Source organism: Amblyomma mixtum, chromosome 10 (genome assembly GCF_055824585.1).
Source record: "Amblyomma mixtum isolate Tamu chromosome 10, ASM5582458v1, whole genome shotgun sequence".
In the NCBI taxonomy this organism is placed as follows: Eukaryota; Metazoa; Arthropoda; class Arachnida; order Ixodida; family Ixodidae; genus Amblyomma; species Amblyomma mixtum.
In genome coordinates, this window is record NC_143021.1 from 132,962,132 (window position 1) to 132,987,617 (window position 25,486).

Consider the following 25,486-nt stretch of genomic DNA (forward strand, 5'->3'; position numbering starts at 1 on the left):
TTCATAAACGCGTATATCTTAAACCTCTTTTCCTGCCTTTCGGCTCATGTTCGCAGCGAGTGCCTCGGTCATGCGGATACCTTTGAAGCTGTTCCTGTGTATGGCATCTCTGACGACAGGGCTTCGCTTCGAGTGTGTGCGATCGACTCAAATTTGGTCGCAGGCTCAACAATATTTCCCTGAAAGATGTATGCCCTCTCCCCTAGCATTTAGGATACCCTAGCATTTAGGATGCGCACAGTTACTTCCAAGGAGCAGAATTATTTTCATCTCTCGATCTGCGCTGCTGCTACTGGCACGTACCAGTGGCTACTTCTGACCGCCAGAAACCCGCTTTCACCGCCCCACATCCTGTGAACGAACTTAGTTTAATTCAGTTGAAGTTCTGCAGTACGCTTACATAATTTGATTGCATGGTCGATACGATTCTGTGGGGACTCAATTGGCAAGCATGCCTTTATTTTATGCGTGACGTCGACCTATTAACGCAATAGCTTTAAAGGCCCCCTTGTGGAGAAAATCCGGTGTCGGCGCTTTCGGCTTCAGCGCTGTGAACGAAACGTCACGGGCCTGGCTCTGGCAGGTGGTCCCCAGAGAGAAACCTAGGACACATGTGGGTGGCTAGGTCAAGTGACATCGCGGCGTCATCTCAACCTGCCCACTGGATAGTGAGAGAGCGGTCTACTGTTGCAAGGGCAAGTTAAATTAATGCTTGAAATCGGGACGAGCAACCTCGGCCGCAAAAGGCCCAGGGCAGGGAGCACTTGCCATCGCACGGCATTGGCGCATCGTTTAACTGCTGCACTACTGCGCCAGGATGGGTATGACGCCTTCCAGGGAACTATGATTGTAATACAGAGGACGGCCTTGCGCATATATGGAAAAAAAAAACCTATTACTCTGTCGCGCCTTACCGTTACAGGTAGATGAAATGTTTTTTTGAGAATTGGAGGTTATTCAAAAATTCGAATGTATAAGGCCTCTAGCGAAATCATGGAAAGTATTTTTGTACTAGCATTTAAATTGGCTAAATAATCGTAGATTATAATCGCGACGTTGTTCAGGCTTCTGCTCACAGCTTTGACGAATGAAGGGAAACTTATATTGACATCATTATCGCCGAAATTTCAGATGTCCGCAATTTTTATTACTAATATTATATAGCCACATACAACATCCACCGCCGCCAGCATGCCGCTGTGCGTCATCCGAGGTCGCCAAAGAAGCTTCTTGAGCTTCATCTTCCATGGCATTGGATTTCCTCCAAGAAACAGCTGTTTCTTCGCTGGAAATGCAACGCTGTCATACGTGACATCATTAGCGAGGCCTATGCCTGTCGCTGTGCACTGAAGAAAAGCCTGAACGCCGACGCCACTTTCTTAGGCGATTACGACAACATTTTTAACGGTAACTGAAAGCAATTTTGCAGGCAGGTAAGCTGGTAAGACACATTCCGCCCTTTTTAAACTCATCTGATTCTAGGCAGTGCAAACATATCCTCCCCTGTGCTCCACCACGAAAGCACTCTGCAATGCTTTTCTGACGCTGTCCTGCAATGTGCCCTCAAAAATAATTACGTGCCTGCCAGACAGCTCACCATATATATCATGTGGTCTCCAAGAACGGCATTCTCCCCATCAAGCCAAGCTTCGTGTCCTTGCTTATATCAACCAACCTGCTACGCTGCTTCGCAAGCTCGCTGTCTGTAAGCCTGCCTCTTTGCCATCCTTGAGGACATGCTATATCGCTGTCGCTACATCGCTGACGTACGCAAATGGCAGCCTGTCATCCCTCGGCATTTCAGTTTCAATAATTGCCCCTTCCTCCATGTTGATTCGCAGTGTGCTCACGCCAGACTATAAAAAGCCTACGTGCACCTCCCACTACAGTAATATTGGTGCCCCGTGTACTTCTTTAAATGTAATTACGGCCCTCTTCCCCATCTGCCAAAGCCATAAAACGTTTCCCTGCAGCTCTTATACGAGGGGGTACCCAAAAGAAACCGGACTTATTTTTGTTTGAACTTATTTGTTCACATTTTAAGCACAGACCTTTACTCTCCTTCGAAGTATTCCCCACTTGCAATGATACGCTTGTCGAATCTTTCATTCTATTTTTCAAAACATTGTTTAAATTCATCTTTTGTGATGCTTGACACTGCCTCCGTCGTTTTTTTCTTCACCTCAGGAACATCAGCGAAACGCTTTCCATTCACCTATTTTTTCATTCTAGGAAACAAAGAAAGTAGCACGGGGCAAGGTCGGGAGAGTATGAGGGTTGAGGAATAGGGGTCACGCCATTTTTGGGACAAAATTTTCGTAGAGACAGGGCTGTGTGAGCAGGGGCATTGCCATGATGGAAAAACCAGTCACCCGACCGCCACAAATCTGGCCGCTTCCACCGCACACTGCGGCCCAATCTCTTCAAAACATCCAAGTAGAAAGCCTAGCTAACTGTCTGACCATGCGGAACAAATTCTCAATGAACGACTCTACTCACGTCGAAAAAACAAATCAGCATTGTTTTGAGGTTTGGTTTCACCTGACGAGCTTTCTTGAGGCGAGGTGAATTTGAAGTTTTCCATTGGCATGGTTGTTGCTTTGATTCAGGATTCGATTCAGGAACACTTGAGTTGTCCCCACAGCATCGTCCTTGTACGTCTTTCTTAATATTTCAAGAGTTTCCATTCAACTTTTTCCGAGCAAAAATCAGGCGCACGCTGTGCACGAAAATCAGCCATTGCAAAAACGACGTTCACACAAAACAGTCGTCACTCTAAAACTCTGCCTAAACTAGTCTGACCTCCTTCAACGACGGCACTTGGCTTACTGACTCTGGAATGTTCGTTCTATGCGCTCCTAGTGTCAAAACGCGGTACCAAAGAAGCTTTGCCGACCAAAAAATTTAGTCCGGTTTCTTTTGGGTACCCCCTCGTATGCAGCCATTGCCGCACCCAGCTCGACCCTTCGACCACGTAGCCACTGACCTCTAGGGCCACTTTCCATTACACCGAATATTCACCGCTGGGCCATTGCGGAAGTCGACCACCTCAATGTCTACGCTGAAACCTCGCCGGTGCTATTCCCCACAGCGCACTACTCACCTTGTTGGCCATTATGGTGCATTCAATGAACTGCTGAGCAACCCCGGACAAGCTTTTCTCGCGAAAACTGTTGACCCACTGTCCACCCCCGCCGAACTGTTACAGCTCTACTGCTGCCTACAGTTCTAAAAAAAAACGGCATGTCTGAATGCTCTAAGTGTTTTTTAGAACGACATAATGCCGCAAAAAAAAAATCTAGCACGGGGCGTAGTGAGGATGTGGAACTAGTGTTGTGCTACCAACAAGCTTTATTGGACGAATAGCGTCTATATGCTTGCTCCTTTACCCACGCGCCAAGGCGCGGACCGCAAACATTCATGTACAGGCTTTGTCAACATGAACTGGTGGGCGAGTTGGTCTGACATATCTAGTGAAGCAGCGCAACGGCACAAGGCCAAGGGAAGAAGAGGACAAACACAGCGCTGAACTGACAACAAATGTTTATTCCGGATGCTAACAGCATATATATATATATATATATATATATATATATATATATATATATACAGCATATATATACTCCTTTGCACATATATGCTTGGTTTGGTTTATGGTTTGGTTTGGTTTATGGGGTTTAACGTCCCAAAGCGACTAAGGCTATGAGAGACGCCGTAGTGGAGGGCTCCGGAAATTTCGACCACCTGGGGTTCTTTAACGTGCACTGACATCGCACAGTACACGGGCCTCTAGAATTTCTCCTCCAAAGAAATTCTATATATATATATATATGCATATATATGCTGTTAGCATCCGGAATAAACATTTGTTGTCAGTTCAGCGCTGTGTTTCTCCTCTTCTTCCCTTGGCCTTGTGCCGTTGCGCTGCTTCACTAGATAAGTCTTTGTCAGAAGTAACCAGGCTGCACGTTTTTCTTCTAAGTCGTATATCAAAGCTATTATGCCAGCCCTCAAGCTCGAAATCTCTGTATGATAAGAATAACCCCTGTTCTCACCTTCAAACAACTTTTTGATCTTTATGGAAGCCGTGAGGGCTCTGTTATACGAATGAGAAGCAAAAAATGGAGCCTGGTTACTCTTGACAAAGACTGTACGTGTAGATTCCGATTGACGAGGCTCATAGGCGTAAAGATTTTTCATCGAGCAGGTTTGGAAGCGACCTGGAAGACGTGAAACTCAAAGTTTCCTTCCAAGTCACTGCAAATCCTGCTCGGTAAGAATCGTGTCGCCGGTGAGCCTCGCCCATCCAAATTGAAAGTGTTAATGAAAAGGGGTGACGAAACTAATCGTGAATTTGCACAAGCCTTTTAAATCAAGGAACGAGCAGGCGACTGCTTTAGTGATACGACAGTGGTTATTCACCGGAATTAAATATTTTGCCTTGATACGAATCTACAAACACATGGAGGTTTGCAGTCTGCGCCTTGGCGCATGGGTAAGAAAACTGGTATAGCGGTGTTCGTGAAGTAAAGCACGCTGATAGTACAGCGCTAATCCTATTATCTGTCTACGTCCCTGTTCTTTTTTTACTCTACTATGTCCCTCGAATATCTGCACCAACCATCCTAGCTACAAGTATTGCTTTATGCTTTAAGTGTACTTTTAGTGACACGTTTGCTGTGTACATATTCCAATTAGGAATATTCAGAATATTCCGATTCGGATCACATTCCCCTGTGATGAACGCTTATAACACGGCCACCCAGTTAAGAACTGGCTTCTTTCCTTTCTTTCTCTAGTACAGATGACAGTTCCTCCACGCCATGGATACGGCGGCCCCTATCAGCTTCGTGTGTCTGAATTAACAACTTTTTCTAAAGTCGCCATATACGCGTAGAAGAATGCTGCCAACTTGCCCGATCATTGGCAGAACAAGACTAATGTCGCCAGGGATGCCTTCGGACCACCTCTTCATCCTGTATTTTTCAGAATTGCCACCATCCCTCGAGTAGCTTCCAGACCCTTCCACGAGAGCTGGGCTTTCTACCAAACTTTTTATACTGTGTTCCAAGCCGCATGTCGTCTGCTAACCATGGTATGGAACCATTCGCGTCTGGCAAGGATCTGCGTCCTCGAGGCCTCCAAGCTTTGAACATACTTGTAGACTGCCTGAAGGCATACGGTGGTCAGCTGGCTGCCTACTTTTGCCCGTGGGTGAACTGTACTTTGGCGTAGCTACGCTCGTGATTGAAGGCAACACGACCCGAAACGCGCGGCTGTCTGGCAGAATAAAAGCATGGACTGGCCAATTTACGCTGCACGGTTTTCGGCAATAGATGGAATAATGTCCTTCTCACATGCTACATTTAAAAAAAAAAATATTTACATCCCAGTGTTATGCTCCTGAGCAGCGCTAAATTACCGCCTTCCTTTTGTAGGCAGGCACAAATGCAGATGGTAGATGGTTACTGTTTGGTAGATTGATATTCGTTCTTTTTCAAGTGCGACATTCGCTGTATCTATGTTCACTGCCGCGTTTATAATTTCCTTTTGAAGATAGGGGATGTGTTGCCCTGATGTTACTCAGCTGGCGTACATTTTTTTCAACACGTTGCTGCGGCTAAATATAACTATAGCTGCCCGACTACGCTGTTGTCGCACATTTAACTGCACAACAGTTTCACTGATTAACTGCACAACAGTTTCACTGATTAACTGCACAACAGTTTCAAAGCGAAAGCTTTACTGGCCTAGCAGGCGTCAAGGTCACCGGGAGGCCACATTTCACCTTCAAGCGGAGGAGTAGGGGGTGTCTGTCACGTGACATACCACGTGGCTCGCACCGCAGATGCAGCCACGCGTCCACCACCCCAGCTGCACTGACCGTCTTCGTGCCAGCTGTGTCCAGCTGTGTACTAGCCATATGGCTCACTTCGCATGCATCTATCATTACATGCCGTCTATGAAATGAGGCAATCACCACCGCTTAAAAAGAAAAAAATGACGAAAGCTCTGCTATCGCGTGCGCACCTGCCAGTTTCTCGCTATGAATGAAGCTATGAGAGCTTAAAAGCGCTAAACGGGCAGCGGAAACCGATGAAGACCGGGAGCTGCGAAAGCGAAGGAAAGGCTCATAACTGGCTGCTTGGGACAGTGAACACCTCAGTCGCGCTTAAAGCTGCGTGACGGTATGGGCGCTGCATGTTTTGGCATTGAGAACGTTGTAGCAGAAACGCGGCACTGAAACTGTAAGCCGTCGGCGTTCATTGTGTTCATTGGCGATTGCGTCGACAACATTTTAGACTAAGGTGATATGAAGGAAAGGAAGGGTGCATAACTGGTTCCCTAGGTCAGTGGCCGCCTCAATCGCGCTTTGAGTTACATGGGGTGGTGCGAGAGAGATGGGGGCTTCATGCGTGAGCGCTGACAACGTTGTGGCAGACTCGCGGCACTGCAGGAAAAGGGCACAGCTGACTTAACGCTGATTATGCAAGCGTGACTTTCGCTTGTATAACCAGGGTTGGCTGACCTAAGCCGCAACCATTTTTTTCCTGTAGCCTCATCCTGCAGGAACACTGTAGATGCAATTTATACCTTCTGTAAGTGAAGCAAGTGCTCGCATTTGTGTTTCTGTAGTGCACATTTCTTTGTAAGCTCGCAATTTAGATCTCAAACACAGAACGCTGCAGAAAGGTTATTTAAAAACGCGTTATAAAAGTTAATGGACGGTGTGCATGAAAAATGTGTGGTCTAACAGCAACAAAAATTACTGGCGAAACTTGGCGTCCTCTCAGGAACTACGGTGAAGGTTTTCTCGCGGAACAGCCGCAAAATATCGTGAGCAATCTCGTACCTGACACGTGGTGTTGCTCGTGTAAAACCCATAGAACCAAGATCCATCCTTCTGGCAGTAATGCATGCAGTGATCTATGGCTCTTCGCTGAAAAAAAAAAGTTTCATGTCGTAAAACATTTCGGAGGGACTTACGTGCCTGCTGCAGAGCCACAGAGTGGGCAGAAGCTCGGAACCAGGACAAAGTTTTTCTTCATTACAGCAGTATGGTGCTGCTTCGTATTTAACGGTTCTTTGCATTCCGCTCAGACTACAAATGGCAATAATTTTAGTGCCATTGAAAATAATACTGCTGCTGAGTAAAGGTACAGTCCACATAAAACGTGTCTAGTGTGCTGGAGACATGTGCTGCGCAGCAAAGCAAAATCGTCACTCAGCTGATCAATTACCGATAAAGTGCCATCGGCAAGGAAAATTGTGTGCCTATGCTGCGTCGACCCAGAGCTGGCACTGTCTCTAAACCGAATTTATAATTGAAGATTCCACTTCCTTTGTGCGACAGGGCAGCGTTCGAAAGCTCTAGAATGACTGTATACAGCCTTGCCAGCTGTATGGCATAACAATTATTTAAAGAAAAAATAGAGAAAGTGTTTTCTGCTTGCTTGTTTAGGCTACACTGAAACGCCTACTGTTTGCCTGAGAAGTGTAGAATGCTGTGTCGTCATCATAGACGAGGTGTTTCTTTTAGACCCTCTAAACTTTAACAAAGAAGGAAATGTAGCCGTGGTGCGATATTGGGGCTACTGATGGCACCACGTGTGAGAAAGAATGCTTTGATACGTTCGCTAATTAACTAAATCCGTTAGTAAACATTTCTAACTTTGATTTAATTGGGTATGATGTCTAACAAGAACTAGAGATCGTCCTTTAAGCACTCTAGCCGTGCGAAAAATTCAATAAGAAATTTTTAGCGGCGTTGTGAGGAGAGAACAGTCACCGTGATAGGCAGGTTCACACCATAATTCAGGGAGGTTGAGCGTCCTGACGTCAATCGCTGCGCTGTTTGGTTTGCATCACACTGCTTAAATTATCAAAACCTTGATGGTGGCTACTGGCGCTATCGTTGCCTGTTTCGCTTTGCTTCGCGGATTGCCGCCGAGTCGGAACCCAAAGCGAGCGGTCATCGCACTTTCAATACGACCTTGGAGTGGTTACATGGCCGTTATTATTTATGGAAGCCGCAAAATGGTTCATTTTCAACCTCCTAGTGCGCGGACAACATAGTGCGTGACCTAGTGCAAAATAACTAGTCCAACAACAAGTATTCCGGACAGCTGCTTTTGCATCGTCAAAGGTTTTATTCTTCAAAATCTGCGCAATCACCCTATATATATATATATATATATATATATATATATATATATATATATATATATATATATATATATAGGTACAGTATTACGACAAACGCGACTGTTCTTTTAACGTTTATTTTGCCAACAGTTTCGGGAATGGTATTCCCTTCGTCAGGGCAGGCTTACAATGAATCCGTTTCGTCAATATAAGGACACAGAAGAAGCGAGGAGGTATAATCTCCGCCCTCTAAACAAACTTGAGAATGAGGGCAGGGGACCGTATAATAGGCAGCACGACAAGTCTCAAACGGGCCGCGGCTGAACAACAACCAGAAAAAACAAACGGGGAGGTGGAAATGGTAAAGTAGTAGCAAAGAACGAGCCTGAACAGCACAGCGATAGAAGGGGCAAAACAGCGTTAGACCCGGCTCTCGGCGCACACGAAAGCCGCTACCCCCCCCCCCCCCGCCCCCCCCTCCAAATACGCGCACACCCCCGCAAGACGCCGCCGGGTCCGAGCGGGCGGCCCGTATCAGGTATCCTGAGACGCTTGCAAGGGACGCGTTCGAGAGACGGCCAACACACACTTGTTAACCGCTGCAACGGCAACTTGCGACTGTGCCCTCTGTGTATTTTTGCTTCATTTCGTCGCTTTGCTCTGCTGTCGGGCCTTTCTACCAGACAATCTGGCGCCCCTTTTCCCATAAATATACTAGGCGGTCCAAAACCGTGTCCCGCAGTGAGCTTCCCGTGAAAAAACAGCGTCCGTCGGGTAAAATACTGAGCTAGCCCGAGCGCGTAATGGGAAGGCAAAGATGAATTTGGGGGGAACAAAACAAAAGAAGGGAAGAGCAGAAAAAAAATATAGCTCTAGAAATGTTTAAAGAAAATGTAACACAGAAAATGTTAACGCACACACAGGAAGAGAAAAGAGAAAAAGAAAAACTTCTGATTAAATGTGGCGCCAAACAAGTATGACATGGTGAGAGCACTTTGATAAAGTTGGGCGCAGTGCATGTGGTTTCGAGATTTGCATGCACACGCAGGTTAAATCATTCTGAGATTATCGAGTTGAGTCGATGTTGGTGTAAGTAAATAACAAATGACAAGAAATATGTAGAAAAATGAAAATAAAAATGGCACGGAGAATAAAAAATTGAGCACAAGAAGTTATACAAAGGTTAACAAATTAAAAATAATAATAATACATGTGTGCGGAAAACGCGAAAGGTCTGCGGCCCGCGGAGCTGCCGCGTGGTCCCAATGGTCTAGGTGATATATCAAAGGTGTCTATTTGGAATGGAACGTGGATGCTGGCAGGAGGTTGGACAAAAAAGTACTCAGCAAATAAACTGCCAGATTCCCTGCCATTTCAAAGTGTGTCTGCAGTTGTCAAGAAAAAACAAGTTCAGGCGTATTCTGATAATAACGCTGTCCAAGGCCTATGATCTTCGGAATTTCCTACGTTGGCTCCTTTAAGCAGGAAAGTCTCCCGGGAGTAGCGTTCATGCCATGAGAGAACGTGCCGAATTTATGAATGAAGTACGATTCCCTTTGTTCCCTGTAATATGTGTTAGGGAACCCGGACTGGAGAAGGATTACACGGATGTTTTCAAAACTGTGCAGGGGCAGACGCAGGTGCCTGGAAAGGGGCAAGTTGGGCAGGGATGACACATGCGCTTTGTGGTTGTTGAAGCGGAAACGAAATGTTGTCTTGGTCTGACCAATGTACTCCTCCCCACACACCTCGCATTGAAGTTTGTAGATAACATTGCTCGAATCGCAGTCGAGGTCTTCATTTATGTGAAACGCAAAGCCATCGGACTTGGATTTTGCCAGTTTGGTGTCGCAAATGTGCGGACACACCTTGCAACGGGGTTTTCCGCATGGGTGGCATCCACCTCGGGCAGCGGTCTTCTTAGTTTTCGCGTTGACAAGCAAGTCTCTCAAATTCTTGTCCCTGCGGTACACCACTCGGGGTGGTTCCTGGAATATTAGTGACAGCCTATTACTCTGTCGGATTATATTAAAATGACGGCTTAGTATGTTGTTTACCCTGGGAGCAGTTGCGGAGTAAGTAAGGATTAGGTTTGTTTTGCTGTCTTTTTTCACCTTGTTCTCTGCCAAGATGGAAGAACGATCTAGGCTGCGAGCGCGTTGAATCGCGTCCTCGACTATTTCCCCCGGGTATTTTTGTCGTGACAAAGCGTCCTTGAGAGTCCCCGTATGCTGATCAAATTCCTCGGTTGTAGAACATATTCTTCGGTATCTGTGAGCCTGAGAATATGGAATACTTGTTTTGCAGTGCTTCGGGTGGCTACTGTGAAAATGGAGATACTGCTGCCTATCCGTTGGTTTTCTGTATAGGGTAGTCGAAAGGCAGTTGCCGTCTACCGATATTTCCACGTCGAGAAAGTTAATCTTTGAGTCGGAGATACAGTGGGTAAACCTAATGGAGGGATGCAGGGTATTAAAGTGCGCAATGAAGTCCAGCAGGCTCGCTTCATCATGTTCCCATACAAGAAAGATGTCGTCTAGGAAACGCTTGTAGAAAAGTGGTTTTTTTGGCTGTTCCTCAAGGAAGGGAATTTCTAGTGACGCCATAAAGATGCTGGCATAGCTAGGGGCCATTTTTGTGCCCATCGCAGTACCGCTTGTTTGGAGGTAGTGCTCGCCATCAAATTCAAAATTGTTGGAATTTAGGACCAGTTCAAGAAGGCCAGAAAGGGTTCCACCGTCCAAATCAACCAAAGAGTTTGAGCTTTCGAATGCTGCCAGCGTTGCTGCTATGCCGTCTGCGTGCGGAATATTTGTATACAGGGAGCAAACATCCATGGTCGCCAGAAGGCCTCCTGTGGGGATGGTCAAGTTTGAAATCTCCCGAAGGAAATGGCTTGTGTCTTTGATGTACGAGGGAAAACGGGGAGGGATGTCCTTGATGAGAAAACTAATGAAATTTGATATGTTCTCCGTCACTGCCCCGTTGCTGGACACAATTGGACGGCCAGGATGGTTAACTTTATGTATTTTAGGGAGGAGATAAAACCGGCCTGGAGCTGGATTGCTCGGCGACATTGATTTTAACATTGCCTGAGTTATTCTACCGTCCTTAGCGAGTCCAGCAAGAGAGTCCTCTATTTCTGTCCCCAGTTGGCGTGTGGGGTCGTTCGGAAGCTTTCTGTAAAACTGAGGATCATTGAGCTGGCGGTGGCCTTCTTTTAAATATTCTGATTTGTCCAGGATTACTATAGCTCCACCCTTGTCAGCCGGTTTTATTACTATGTTTTCGTCTTTACGCAACGTTTCCAAAGCCTGTCGTTCTTCGTTCGAGAGATTGTTGCGAACCGGACGTTGTTTTCCATACGCCCTTATTATGTCCTTCTGCACCGCAGATATATACATATCAAGGTGTCTGTCACGTTGTTCGCTCGGTGTCCACAACTTCTCTGACACGGTGGGAATCGTTTGTTGTCTGTCGCTGGTGTTTTCGTGGAAATACTCCCTAAGCCGGAGGTTTCGCGCGAAATTGTCCAGATCCTGAAAAAGTTGAAACTCATTGAACCCACCAGATGCTGGACAAAAAGTTAAACCTTTGGAAAGGAGGCTGAGTTCGGCAGGTGTGAGAATCTTTTGTGAAAAATTAACCACGTTTGTGTTTCCACCAGCTGTTTCATAGTTCTCAGCCGCGGACCTCGTATCGACAACACCCCGAGAAATATGAGCAGTTGTGTCATTCCCTGGAGCTCGGACAGCAGTCTCACGGTCGACAGTTTCCAACCTACCATAACCACATGCACTGCGCCCAACTTTATCAAAGTGCTCTCACCATGTCATACTTGTTTGGCGCCACATTTAATCAGAAGTTTTTCTTTTTCTCTTTTCTCTTCCTGTGTGTGCGTTAACATTTTCTGTGTTACATTTTCTTTAAACATTTCTAGAGCTATATTTTTTTTCTGCTCTTCCCTTCTTTTGTTTTGTTCCCCCCAAATTCATCTTTGCCTTCCCATTACGCGCTCGGGCTAGCTCAGTATTTTACCCGACGGACGCTGTTTTTTCACGGGAAGCTCACTGCGGGACACGGTTTTGGACCGCCTAGTATATTTATGGGAAAAGGGGCGCCAGATTGTCTGGTAGAAAGGCCCGACAGCAGAGCAAAGCGACGAAATGAAGCAAAAATACACAGAGGGCACAGTCGCAAGTTGCCGTTGCAGCGGTTAACAAGTGTGTGTTGGCCGTCTCTCGAACGCGTCCCTTGCAAGCGTCTCAGGATACCTGATACGGGCCGCCCGCTCGGACCCGGCGGCGTCTTGCGGGGGTGTGCGCGTATTTGGAGGGGGGGGGGGCGGGGGGGGGGGGTAGCGGCTTTCGTGTGCGCCGAGAGCCGGGTCTAACGCTCTTTTGCCCCTTCTATCGCTGTGCTGTTCAGGCTCGTTCTTTGCTACTACTTTACCATTTCCACCTCCCCGTTTGTTTTTTCTGGTTGTTGTTCAGCCGCGGCCCGTTTGAGACTTGTCGTGCTGCCTATTATACGGTCCCCTGCCCTCATTCTCAAGTTTGTTTAGAGGGCGGAGATTATACCTCCTCGCTTCTTCTGTGTCCTTATATTGACGAAACGGATTCATTGTAAGCCTGCCCTGACGAAGGGAATACCATTCCCGAAACTGTTGGCAAAATAAACGTTAAAAGAACAGTCGCGTTTGTCGTAATACTGTACCTAAACTAGTAAACTGGGCCATTGGAACCCCTACTGAATACAATTTCTCAACATGGCTGCCAGGAACCCAACGACAGAGCGTCTGATTCGTCATTATCCAAGGCATCCGATCAACAGTGCCATCATCGGTGACTCCCTTACTAAGTACGTACACAACCACTTCACGCCAAGTGACCCAGAGGCCCCCTGCTTCATCTCTTACTGTGGCGCCACGTATGCTGACGTCCCCATGCTGCTGCAGTACGTCCCTGCGAGCGTGAACACCCTGATCGTACACGTCGGGACAGTTGACATCGCAAGAAATGGGTCGTCCTCGTCCCTGGAGAGACTGACACTACTCATTGAAGAGATTCGCCAGAACCGACCGGCAATTAAGAAGATAGGCGTCAGCCTTCCTCTTTCCCGTGCCCCAAATCGCCGAAGCAGAGGATCAAATCACCGCTTCGTGAGATGGTTTAACATCCAGTTGTCGAAATTCAAGACCGGAGTTCGTCAGCTATACAGGCGCAGAGAACTCGGCCCCGGTGTGCGATACATCGAACATGGTTTTACATCGTTGCCTCTGTGGCGCTTCCTCGCCGTGGACGGACTGCACACCAGTTTTGAGGGCGTCGGTTTGCTGGCCCAACATTTCAAAGCGGAGCTCAACTACCCGCTTCACCATTGGCAGCCGACTCCGTTCGTGCCACGCAGCAGAATCCCTGGGCGCCGCTCGGGAGACGCGGCCCCGTCAACACCACCACCCAGTATCCCTCCACCGCCACCCCCAGTGCCGGAGCGACGCTACAACACCCGCCGGACGTACGCCATGGCTGCCCAGCAGGCGGCTTCTGGACAGAGCAACTGACTGCCTGTTACAAAAGGTACGGCCCGCAGAGAGCAGAAGTGGTCCCAGGCGTTCCTCTCAGTGAGGAAGATTATTGATAAACGCGTGAGATTTGAGCTTCATGCATCTCACCTAACGTCCTACCTGTCGCAGGGTACTGTTCCAAAAGGTCTTCGTCTGGGCTGTATACTTTCCATGTCCACATTCAGTGAGAGAGAAAAAGAGGACTGGGATAATATATTATTAGAAGCATCGCAAAAGCTCACAGAAACGGTCGTCAATCATAGCAAACGGAAAGTTGCCGAACTTAGAGATGTCGAGGAAGAGCAGAGACGCCAACATGCTCTCTCTACTGCCGAACTGAGCGAACTAAAAAACTACGAGGCAAAAAGAAGAGAGGAAGTAACCAGGGATAAGACCAAAAAGCTAGAACGTGACCGAATTCCGCTGGCTTCAAACAGATATACAGAAACCAAACCGTCCGAGCTAAGCGCTAATGGTAGGTTGGAAACTGTCGACCGTGAGACTGCTGTCCGAGCTCCAGGGAATGACACAACTGCTCATATTTCTCGGGGTGTTGTCGATACGAGGTCCGCGGCTGAGAACTATGAAACAGCTGGTGGAAACACAAACGTGGTTAATTTTTCACAAAAGATTCTCACACCTGCCGAACTCAGCCTCCTTTCCAAAGGTTTAACTTTTTGTCCAGCATCTGGTGGGTTCAATGAGTTTCAACTTTTTCAGGATCTGGACAATTTCGCGCGAAACCTCCGGCTTAGGGAGTATTTCCACGAAAACACCAGCGACAGACAACAAACGATTCCCACCGTGTCAGAGAAGTTGTGGACACCGAGCGAACAACGTGACAGACACCTTGATATGTATATATCTGCGGTGCAGAAGGACATAATAAGGGCGTATGGAAAACAACGTCCGGTTCGCAACAATCTCTCGAACGAAGAACGACAGGCTTTGGAAACGTTGCGTAAAGACGAAAACATAGTAATAAAACCGGCTGACAAGGGTGGAGCTATAGTAATCCTGGACAAATCAGAATATTTAAAAGAAGGCCACCGCCAGCTCAATGATCCTCAGTTTTACAGAAAGCTTCCGAACGACCCCACACGCCAACTGGGGACAGAAATAGAGGACTCTCTTGCTGGACTCGCTAAGGACGGTAGAATAACTCAGGCAATGTTAAAATCAATGTCGCCGAGCAATCCAGCTCCAGGCCGGTTTTATCTCCTCCCTAAAATACATAAAGTTAACCATCCTGGCCGTCCAATTGTGTCCAGCAACGGGGCAGTGACGGAGAACATATCAAATTTCATTAGTTTTCTCATCAAGGACATCCCTCCCCGTTTTCCCTCGTACATCAAAGACACAAGCCATTTCCTTCGGGAGATTTCAAACTTGACCATCCCCACAGGAGGCCTTCTGGCGACCATGGATGTTTGCTCCCTGTATACAAATATTCCGCACGCAGACGGCATAGCAGCAACGCTGGCAGCATTCGAAAGCTCAAACTCTTTGGTTGATTTGGACGGTGGAACCCTTTCTGGCCTTCTTGAACTGGTCCTAAATTCCAACAATTTTGAATTTGATGGCGAGCACTACCTCCAAACAAGCGGTACTGCGATGGGCACAAAAATGGCCCCTAGCTATGCCAGCATCTTTATGGCGTCACTAGAAATTCCCTTCCTTGAGGAACAGCCAAAAAAACCACTTTTCTACAAGCGTTTCCTAGACGACATCTTTCTTGTATGGGAACATGATGAAGCGAGCCTGCTGGACTTCATTGCGCACTTTAATACCCTGCATCCCTCCATTAGGTTTACCCACTGTATCTCCGACTCAAAGATTAACTTTCTCGACGTGGAAATATCGGTAGACGGCAACTGCCTTTCGACTACCCTATACAGAAAACCAACGGATAGGCAGCAGTATCTCCATTTTCACAGTAGCCACCCGAAGCACTGCAAAACAAGTATTCCATATTCTCAGGCTCACAGATACCGAAGAATATGTTCTACAACCGAGGAATTTGATCAGCATACGGGGACTCTCAAGGACGCTTTGTCACGACAAAAATACCCGGGGGAAATAGTCGAGAACGCGATTCAACGCGCTCGCAGCCTAGATCGTTCTTCCATCTTGGCAGAGAACAAGGTGAAAAAAGACAGCAAAACAAACCTAATCCTTACTTACTCCGCAACTGCTCCCAGGGTAAACAACATACTAAGCCGTCATTTTAATATAATCCGACAGAGTAATAGGCTGTCACTAATATTCCAGGAACCACCCCGAGTGGTGTACCGCAGGGACAAGAATTTGAGAGACTTGCTTGTCAACGCGAAAACTAAGAAGACCGCTGCCCGAGGTGGATGCCACCCATGCGGAAAACCCCGTTGCAAGGTGTGTCCGCACATTTGCGACACCAAACTGGCAAAATCCAAGTCCGATGGCTTTGCGTTTCACATAAATGAAGACCTCGACTGCGATTCGAGCAATGTTATCTACAAACTTCAATGCGAGGTGTGTGGGGAGGAGTACATTGGTCAGACCAAGACAACATTTCGTTTCCGCTTCAACAACCACAAAGCGCATGTGTCATCCCTGCCCAACTTGCCCTTTCCAGGCACCTGCGTCTGCCCCTGCACAGTTTTGAAAACATCCGTGTAATCCTTCTCCAGTCCGGGTTCCCTAACACATATTACAGGGAACAAAGGGAATCGTACTTCATTCATAAATTCGGCACGTTCTCTCATGGCATGAACGCTACTCCCGGGAGACTTTCCTGCTTAAAGGAGCCAACGTAGGAAATTCCGAAGGTCATAGGCCTTGGACAGCGTTATTATCAGAATACGCCTGAACTTGTTTTTTCTTGACAACTGCAGACACACTTTGAAATGGCAGGGAATCTGGCAGTTTATTTGCTGAGTACTTTTTTTGTCCAACCTCCTGCCAGCATCCACGTTCCATTCCAAATAGACACCTTTGATATATCACCTAGACCATTGGGACCACGCGGCAGCTCCGCGGGCCGCAGACCTTTCGCGTTTTCCGCACACATGTATTATTATTATTTTTAATTTGTTAACGTTTGTATAACTTCTTGTGCTCAATTTTTTATTCTCCGTGCCATTTTTATTTTCATTTTTCTACATATTTCTTGTCATTTGTTATTTACTTACACCAACATCGACTCAACTCGATAATCTCAGAATGATTTAACCTGCGTGTGCATGCAAATCTCGAAACCACATGCACTGCGCTCAACTTTATCAAAGTGCTCTCACCATGTCATACTTGTTTGGCGCCACATTTAATCAGAAGTTTTTCTTTTTCTCTTTTCTCTTCCTGTGTGTGCGTTAACATTTTCTGTGTTACATTTTCTTTAAACATTTCTAGAGCTATATTTTTTTTCTGCTCTTCCCTTCTTTTGTTTTGTTCCCCCCAAATTCATCTTTGCCTTCCCATTACGCGCTCGGGCTAGCTCAGTATTTTACCCGACGGACGCTGTTTTTTCACGGGAAGCTCACTGCGGGACACGGTTTTGCACCGCCTAGTATATTTATGGGAAAAGGGGCGCCAGATTGTCTGGTAGAAAGGCCCGACAGCAGAGCAAAGCGACGAAATGAAGCAAAAATACACAGAGGGCACAGTCGCAAGTTGCCGTTGCAGCGGTTAACAAGTGTGTGTTGGCCGTCTCTCGAACGCGTCCCTTGCAAGCGTCTCAGGATACCTGATACGGGCCGCCCGCTCGGACCCGGCGGCGTCTTGCGGGGGTGTGCGCGTATTTGGAGGGGGGGGCGGGGGGGGGGGGGGTAGCGGCTTTCGTGTGCGCCGAGAGCCGGGTCTAACGCTCTTTTGCCCCTTCTATCGCTGTGCTGTTCAGGCTCGTTCTTTGCTACTACTTTACCATTTCCACCTCCCCGTTTGTTTTTTCTGGTTGTTGTTCAGCCGCGGCCCGTTTGAGACTTGTCGTGCTGCCTATTATACGGTCCCCTGCCCTCATTCTCAAGTTTGTTTAGAGGGCGGAGATTATACCTCCTCGCTTCTTCTGTGTCCTTATATTGACGAAACGGATTCATTGTAAGCCTGCCCTGACGAAGGGAATACCATTCCCGAAACTGTTGGCAAAATAAACGTTAAAAGAACAGTCGCGTTTGTCGTAATACTGTACCTAAACTAGTAAACTGGGCCATTGGAACCCCTACTGAATACAATTTCTCAACATGGCTGCCAGGAACCCAACGGCAGAGCGTCTGATTCGTCATTATCCAAGGCATCCGATCAACAGTGCCATCATCGGTGACTCCCTTACTAAGTACGTACACAACCACTTCACGCCAAGTGACCCAGAGGCCCCCTGCTTCATCTCTTACTGTGGCGCCACGTATGCTGACGTCCCCATGCTGCTGCAGTACGTCCCTGCGAGCGTGAACACCCTGATCGTACACGTCGGGACAGTTGACATCGCAAGAAATGGGTCGTCCTCGTCCCTGGAGAGACTGACACTACTCATTGAAGAGATTCGCCAGAACCGACCGGCAATTAAGAAGATAGGCGTCAGCCTTCCTCTTTCCCGTGCCCCAAATCGCCGAAGCAGAGGATCAAATCACCGCTTCGTGAGATGGTTTAACATCCAGTTGTCGAAATTCAAGACCGGAGTTCGTCAGCTATACAGGCGCAGAGAACTCGGCCCCGGTGTGCGATACATCGAACATGGTTTTACATCGTTGCCTCTGTGGCGCTTCCTCACCGTGGACGGACTGCACACCAGTTTTGAGGGCGTCGGTTTGCTGGCCCAACATTTCAAAGCGGAGCTCAACTACCCGCTTCACCATTGGCAGCCGACTCCGTTCGTGCCACGCAGCAGAATCCCTGGGCGCCGCTCGGGAGACGCGGCCCCGTCAACACCACCACCCAGTATCCCTCCACCGCCACCCTCCAGTGCCGGAGCGACGCTACAACACCCGCCGGACGTACGCCATGGCTGCCCAGCAGGCGGCTTCTGGACAGAGCAACTGACTGCCTGTTACAAAAGGTACGGCCCGCGGAGAGCAGACGTGGTCCCAGGCGTTCCTCTCAGTGAGGAAGATTATTGATAAACGCGTGAGATTTGAGCTTCATGCATCTCACCTAACGTCCTACCTGTCGCAGGGTACTGTTCCAAAAGGTCTTCGTCTGGGCTGTACACTTTCCATGTCCACATTCAGTGAGAGAGAAAAAGAGGACTGGGATAATATATTATTAGAAGCATCGCAAAAGCTCACAGAAACGGTCGTCAATCATAGCAAACGGAAAGTTGCCGAACTTAGAGATGTCGAGGAAGAGCAGAGACGCCAACATGCTCTCTCTACTGCCGAACTGAGCGAACTAAAAAACTACGAGGCAAAAAGAAGAGAGGAAGTAACCAGGGATAAGACCAAAAAGCTAGAACGTGACCGAATTCCGCTGGCTTCAAACAGATATACAGAAACCAAACCGTCCGAGCTAAGCGCTAATGGTAGGTTGGAAACTGTCGACCGTGAGACTGCTGTCCGAGCTCCAGGGAATGACACAACTGCTCATATTTCTCGGGGTGTTGTCGATACGAGGTCCGCGGCTGAGAACTATGAAACAGCTGGTGGAAACACAAACGTGGTTAATTTTTCACAAAAGATTCTCACACCTGCCGAACTCAGCCTCCTTTCCAAAGGTTTAACTTTTTGTCCAGCATCTGGTGGGTTCAATGAGTTTCAACTTTTTCAGGATCTGGACAATTTCGCGCGAAACCTCCGGCTTAGGGAGTATTTCCACGAAAACACCAGCGACAGACAACAAACGATTCCCACCGTGTCAGAGAAGTTGTGGACACCGAGCGAACAACGTGACAGACACCTTGATATGTATATATCTGCGGTGCAGAAGGACATAATAAGGGCGTATGGAAAACAACGTCCGGTTCGCAACAATCTCTCGAACGAAGAACGACAGGCTTTGGAAACGTTGCGTAAAGACGAAAACATAGTAATAAAACCGGCTGACAAGGGTGGAGCTATAGTAATCCTGGACAAATCAGAATATTTAAAAGAAGGCCACCGCCAGCTCAATGATCCTCAGTTTTACAGAAAGCTTCCGAACGACCCCACACGCCAACTGGGGACAGAAATAGAGGACTCTCTTGCTGGACTCGCTAAGGACGGTAGAATAACTCAGGCAATGTTAAAATCAATGTCGCCGAGCAATCCAGCTCCAGGCCGGTTTTATCTCCTCCCTAAAATACATAAAGTTAACCATCCTGGCCGTCCAATTGTGTCCAGCAACGGGGCAGTGACGGAGAACATATCAAATTTCATTAGTTTTCTCATCAAGGACATCCTCCCCGTTTTCCCTCGTACATCAAAGACACAAGCCATTTCCTTCGGGAGATTTCAAACTTGACCATCCCCACAGGAGGCCTTCTGGCGACCATGGATGTTTGCTCCCTGTATACAAATATTCCGCACGCAGACGGCATAGCAGCAACGCTGGCAGCATTCGAAAGCTCAAACTCTTTGGTTGATTTGGACGGTGGAACCCTTTCTGGCCTTCTTGAACTGGTCCTAAATTCCAACAATTTTGAATTTGATGGCGAGCACTACCTCCAAACAAGCGGTACTGCGATGGGCACAAAAATGGCCCCTAGCTATGCCAGCATCTTTATGGCGTCACTAGAAATTCCCTTCCTTGAGGAACAGCCAAAAAAACCACTTTTCTACAAGCGTTTCCTAGACGACATCTTTCTTGTATGGGAACATGATGAAGCGAGCCTGCTGGACTTCATTGCGCACTTTAATACCCTGCATCCCTCCATTAGGTTTACCCACTGTATCTCCGACTCAAAGATTAACTTTCTCGACGTGGAAATATCGGTAGACGGCAACTGCCTTTCGACTACCCTATACAGAAAACCAACGGATAGGCAGCAGTATCTCCATTTTCACAGTAGCCACCCGAAGCACTGCAAAACAAGTATTCCATATTCTCAGGCTCACAGATACCGAAGAATATGTTCTACAACCGAGGAATTTGATCAGCATACGGGGACTCTCAAGGACGCTTTGTCACGACAAAAATACCCGGGGGAAATAGTCGAGGACGCGATTCAACGCGCTCGCAGCCTAGATCGTTCTTCCATCTTGGCAGAGAACAAGGTGAAAAAAGACAGCAAAACAAACCTAATCCTTACTTACTCCGCAACTGCTCCCAGGGTAAACAACATACTAAGCCGTCATTTTAATATAATCCGACAGAGTAATAGGCTGTCACTAATATTCCAGGAACCACCCCGAGTGGTGTACCGCAGGGACAAGAATTTGAGAGACTTGCTTGTCAACGCGAAAACTAAGAAGACCGCTGCCCGAGGTGGATGCCACCCATGCGGAAAACCCCGTTGCAAGGTGTGTCCGCACATTTGCGACACCAAACTGGCAAAATCCAAGTCCGATGGCTTTGCGTTTCACATAAATGAAGACCTCGACTGCGATTCGAGCAATGTTATCTACAAACTTCAATGCGAGGTGTGTGGGGAGGAGTACATTGGTCAGACCAAGACAACATTTCGTTTCCGCTTCAACAACCACAAAGCGCATGTGTCATCCCTGCCCAACTTGCCCCTTTCCAGGCACCTGCGTCTGCCCCTGCACAGTTTTGAAAACATCCGTGTAATCCTTCTCCAGTCCGGGTTCCCTAACACATATTACAGGGAACAAAGGGAATCGTACTTCATTCATAAATTCGGCACGTTCTCTCATGGCATGAACGCTACTCCCGGGAGACTTTCCTGCTTAAAGGAGCCAACGTAGGAAATTCCGAAGGTCATAGGCCTTGGACAGCGTTATTATCAGAATACGCCTGAACTTGTTTTTTCTTGACAACTGCAGACACACTTTGAAATGGCAGGGAATCTGGCAGTTTATTTGCTGAGTACTTTTTTGTCCAACCTCCTGCCAGCATCCACGTTCCATTCCAAATAGACACCTTTGATATATCACCTAGACCATTGGGACCACGCGGCAGCTCCGCGGGCCGCAGACCTTTCGCGTTTTCCGCACACATGTATTATTATTATTTTTAATTTGTTAACCTTTGTATAACTTCTTGTGCTCAATTTTTTATTCTCCGTGCCATTTTTATTTTCATTTTTCTACATATTTCTTGTCATTTGTTATTTACTTACACCAACATCGACTCAACTCGATAATCTCAGAATGATTTAACCTGCGTGTGCATGCAAATCTCGAAACCACATGCACTGCGCCCAACTTTATCAAAGTGCTCTCACCATGTCACACTTGTTTGGCGCCACATTTAATCAGAAGTTTTTCTTTTTCTCTTTTCTCTTCCTGTGTGTGCGTTAACATTTTCTGTGTTACATTTTCTTTAAACATTTCTAGAGCTATATTTTTTTTCTGCTCTTCCCTTCTTTTGTTTTGTTCCCCCCAAATTCATCTTTGCCTTCCCATTACGCGCTCGGGCTAGCTCAGTATTTTACCCGACGGACGCTGTTTTTTCACGGGAAGCTCACTGCGGGACACGGTTTTGGACCGCCTAGTATATTTATGGGAAAAGGGGCGCCAGATTGTCTGGTAGAAAGGCCCGACAGCAGAGCAAAGCGACGAAATGAAGCAAAAATACACAGAGGGCACAGTCGCAAGTTGCCGTTGCAGCGGTTAACAAGTGTGTGTTGGCCGTCTCTCGAACGCGTCCCTTGCAAGCGTCTCAGGATACCTGATACGGGCCGCCCGCTCGGACCCGGCGGCGTCTTGCGGGGGTGTGCGCGTATTTGGAGGGGGGGGCGGGGGGGGGGGGGGGGGGGGGTAGCGGCTTTCGTGTGCGCCGAGAGCCGGGTCTAACGCTCTTTTGCCCCTTCTATCGCTGTGCTGTTCAGGCTCGTTCTTTGCTACTACTTTACCATTTCCACCTCCCCGTTTGTTTTTTCTGGTTGTTGTTCAGCCGCGGCCCGTTTGAGACTTGTCGTGCTGCCTATTATACGGTCCCCTGCCCTCATTCTCAAGTTTGTTTAGAGGGCGGAGATTATACCTCCTCGCTTCTTCTGTGTCCTTATATTGACGAAACGGATTCATTGTAAGCCTGCCCTGACGAAGGGAATACCATTCCCGAAACTGTTGGCAAAATAAACGTTAAAAGAACAGTCGCGTTTGTCGTAATACTGTACCTAAACTAGTAAACTGGGCCATTGGAACCCCTACTGAATACTATATATATATATATATATATATATATATATATATATATATATATATATATATATATGTATATATTAACTGTCTGGACATCTAGGTGAGAAAAATCTTGAGCGGGAACCCTCTCTCTGAGAATAAGTATTCTCGGGTCAGACGGCGGAAAATAAAAAAAAAGACGAGAAAAGGGCAATAACATCGGCGTTTCTTTTTAAGGAGGGGGGGGGGGGGTGAAGAGCGACAATCTTTTGCAGTGTGTTAAATGATACAATCAGCAAAGGCAGTTGGCCTTCAAGAAGACGTTTCCTCGTTTAACCGCAGGAGTTACCCTTGAGCTCTAAACATTATCGTGGCTTGAAGCTTTTACAACGCTTAGGAGCGATAACGGGTGCAACTTGCTTCTGAAGTTTTTCTTCGCAGACGATTCGCATAGTGCTTTAAGGAGCCTTTAGCCTTGTAGGGTCCGCTCGCGGGTCAGCTCAAATCCCGCGCCGCTCACCGCGGGTAGCCTCGAACCCTTTCTCTCGAGTGGTGGGGCGGGGGGAACCAGGCTGCGCGAGGGAGCCTTCTTAGGAAGGCGCGACCGCCAAGGCTCTCTCCTTTTTGGACACCGACCGGCTCTCCCGACACCTGCCCTGCCCGGGGACCACCTGACCTCCGCTGCCCCAACAATGCCCGACCCCCCTGCGATGTGAGATTAAACCTTTTGTTACGAAGACCTGCCTGGAGTAACTGCCTGTGCGTCCCCGCGCAGAGCAATCGCTCATAAACAATGGCGCCCAACGTGGGGCTTTAATTAACACCTTGTGGACGATTTCTCTGCCTATTTTGGGGCGTCCAGCCAGACTCGTGGCAGGCCCTCTTTGTTTGGAGCCACGCCGGACCGCAGGGGCTAAGGAGCAGGTCAGGCGGAATATTCGCGGGGTAGCGACGTGTGCAGTGTTTTAATTTTGTTGGGAGTTTTGTGTTGTTTATGTAGTTTTCGGCCGTTTTTTTTGTACATTTCATGTTTGTAGATCAATTTTCCTGTGTTTCTGGACAGATTTCCTTTTGTTTTTCATGAGCCGTTAGCCGGTGCGAACGGACAGTTGACGCGGGCTTGCCTGGAAAAAGTAGCGCGCAGGGTAGAGCCTCGTCTTTTCCCCGTCAATTTGCGCGAACTATGAGTCCCAAAAGCGATGTTTCAGCCACGGCTTTGGATGGCGGGGCAGCCGATAGTGAGGCCAGGAACGCGGCAGAGATTCCCTACACGGCAGCCGTAATAGGGCAGGTGACGGAGATGTTTGCCGCATTAGCCCGTCAGCTCGGCTCGGTGGCTGGCGCCAACCAGGCCGCAGCATCGGCAGCATCGGCGACAGCATCGCGCCCGCGGATAAATATGGAGGTCCCCTCCTTTTCCGAGTACACGGACGCGAAATCAGTCCACAAGTTTGTACAACTCGAGGACTACCAGACGAGTCTGGGCGCCCCAGATGACGTGATGTTAGGGCAGGTCCTGCCTGCAGCACTCGTCGAGAGCGCGGCGCGGTGGAGGCGCTGCAAGCCGACTTTCCAGTCGATGGCGGACTTCAAAGACCGTTTCCGCGCCGAGTTCTTGCCGCCTGACTATGAGCGCCGGATGCTAGAGGAGCTCGCGTTGCGCACCCAACACCCAGAGGAAAACCTCCTCGAGTACGTAAGCGCAATGCACGAGCTGTACAAGAGGGCAGATCAGACCGCAACCGACCGAGATCAGGTCGCGCGTGTGATCAGGCAGTGCCATCCACGCTTCAAGCCCTATCTGTGGGGCCGCGGTTTTACAAACCTCGAGGCCTTAGCACAGGAGGCCAAGACCGTGGAGGCGGATTTACTGGCCGAACTGCGCACCAGCCATCCCCCAGGCCAGCCGAATCGCTAGAACCGTGGTGTGCATGGGATGGAGGCCGAGAATACGCGATGAGAGCTCGGCGCGCCGAGTTAATGGCCGTGGAAAGGCAGGCGGAACCCCCTGTTGTCCCTCCCGCACTGGACCCGTACGCGTTCGAGCAGCGGCCTCGTGCTGGCCTCACAGGCCGCGCGCCAAGCGAGAGTCAGGAATGCGCGGAGAAAGGGGAGAGTAGTCCCCAACCGCTTCGTGGAACGAGGGGTCCTCCGTCCACGCGGCGGGCGAATGACCGGCTTTGCTGGAATTGGAACCAGCCCGGCCACATGGCACGCGAATGCGAAGCTAGGCGTATGCAGAAAAACGCCAGACGCTGGCGGTGATGTCTGGTGGCACCGGCCTTTCACCGTCAGGGGGAGAATTTCTTGGTTGTCAAGGCGCTAGTCAGGAAAAGAACTCCCGCGCCGTATCGCCTGCTCGCCGCGCCGGCGAAGGAGAGGCCTTTGTCCCGCTCGCCTGTAGAGCTCAGGGAGTTGTTCCGCGCTCAAGCCCATTTATGCTAGTGCAGTTAGCGGGTCGATGCTACTCCGCACTCCTAGACACGGGCTCAACGCTGTCACTGGTCGGTGACGAGGTGTACGAGGCCTGCCGGATTGGTAACATCCGTGTCAGACCGGCCGAAACCCCGTTAAGCCTAGCAGCTGGGGC

The 25,486-nt window shown here is 48.4% G+C and overlaps 2 protein-coding genes and 1 pseudogene across 6 annotated transcripts in view; 2 read left to right on the plus strand and 1 right to left on the minus strand.

Annotated features, from left to right (window-relative positions):
- LOC149326990 (uncharacterized) overlaps window positions 1-25,486 on the minus strand; it is a 147,761-nt gene that overhangs the window by 15,176 nt on the left and 107,099 nt on the right. For 2 of the 5 annotated variants that reach the window (XM_089564097.1, XM_089564098.1), the window contains exon 9: window positions 6,854-6,940. The exons of 2 other annotated variants lie outside the window; for them this stretch is intronic. In XM_089564097.1, the coding sequence (XP_089420223.1) occupies window positions 6,854-6,940 (87 nt within the window). Of the gene's footprint in view, window positions 1-2,016; window positions 2,720-6,853; window positions 6,941-25,486 lie in introns of those variants that run through there. One more of the 5 variants, XM_089564099.1, reaches the window with a different exon arrangement.
- LOC149326991 (uncharacterized) lies at window positions 12,957-13,708 on the plus strand. Its single transcript, XM_089563684.1, has one exon. It carries the CDS (start codon window positions 13,091-13,093, stop codon window positions 13,706-13,708), a length of 618 nt encoding a protein of 205 aa, XP_089419810.1. The 5' UTR covers window positions 12,957-13,090.
- LOC149326992 (uncharacterized) lies at window positions 17,969-18,721 on the plus strand (annotated as a pseudogene).

Excerpts from the sequence above, each read along its gene's own strand:
- LOC149326991 (XM_089563684.1), top strand. The coding sequence starts at position 13,091 with ATGCTGCTGCAGTACGTCCCTGCGAGCGTGAACACCCTGATCGTACAC.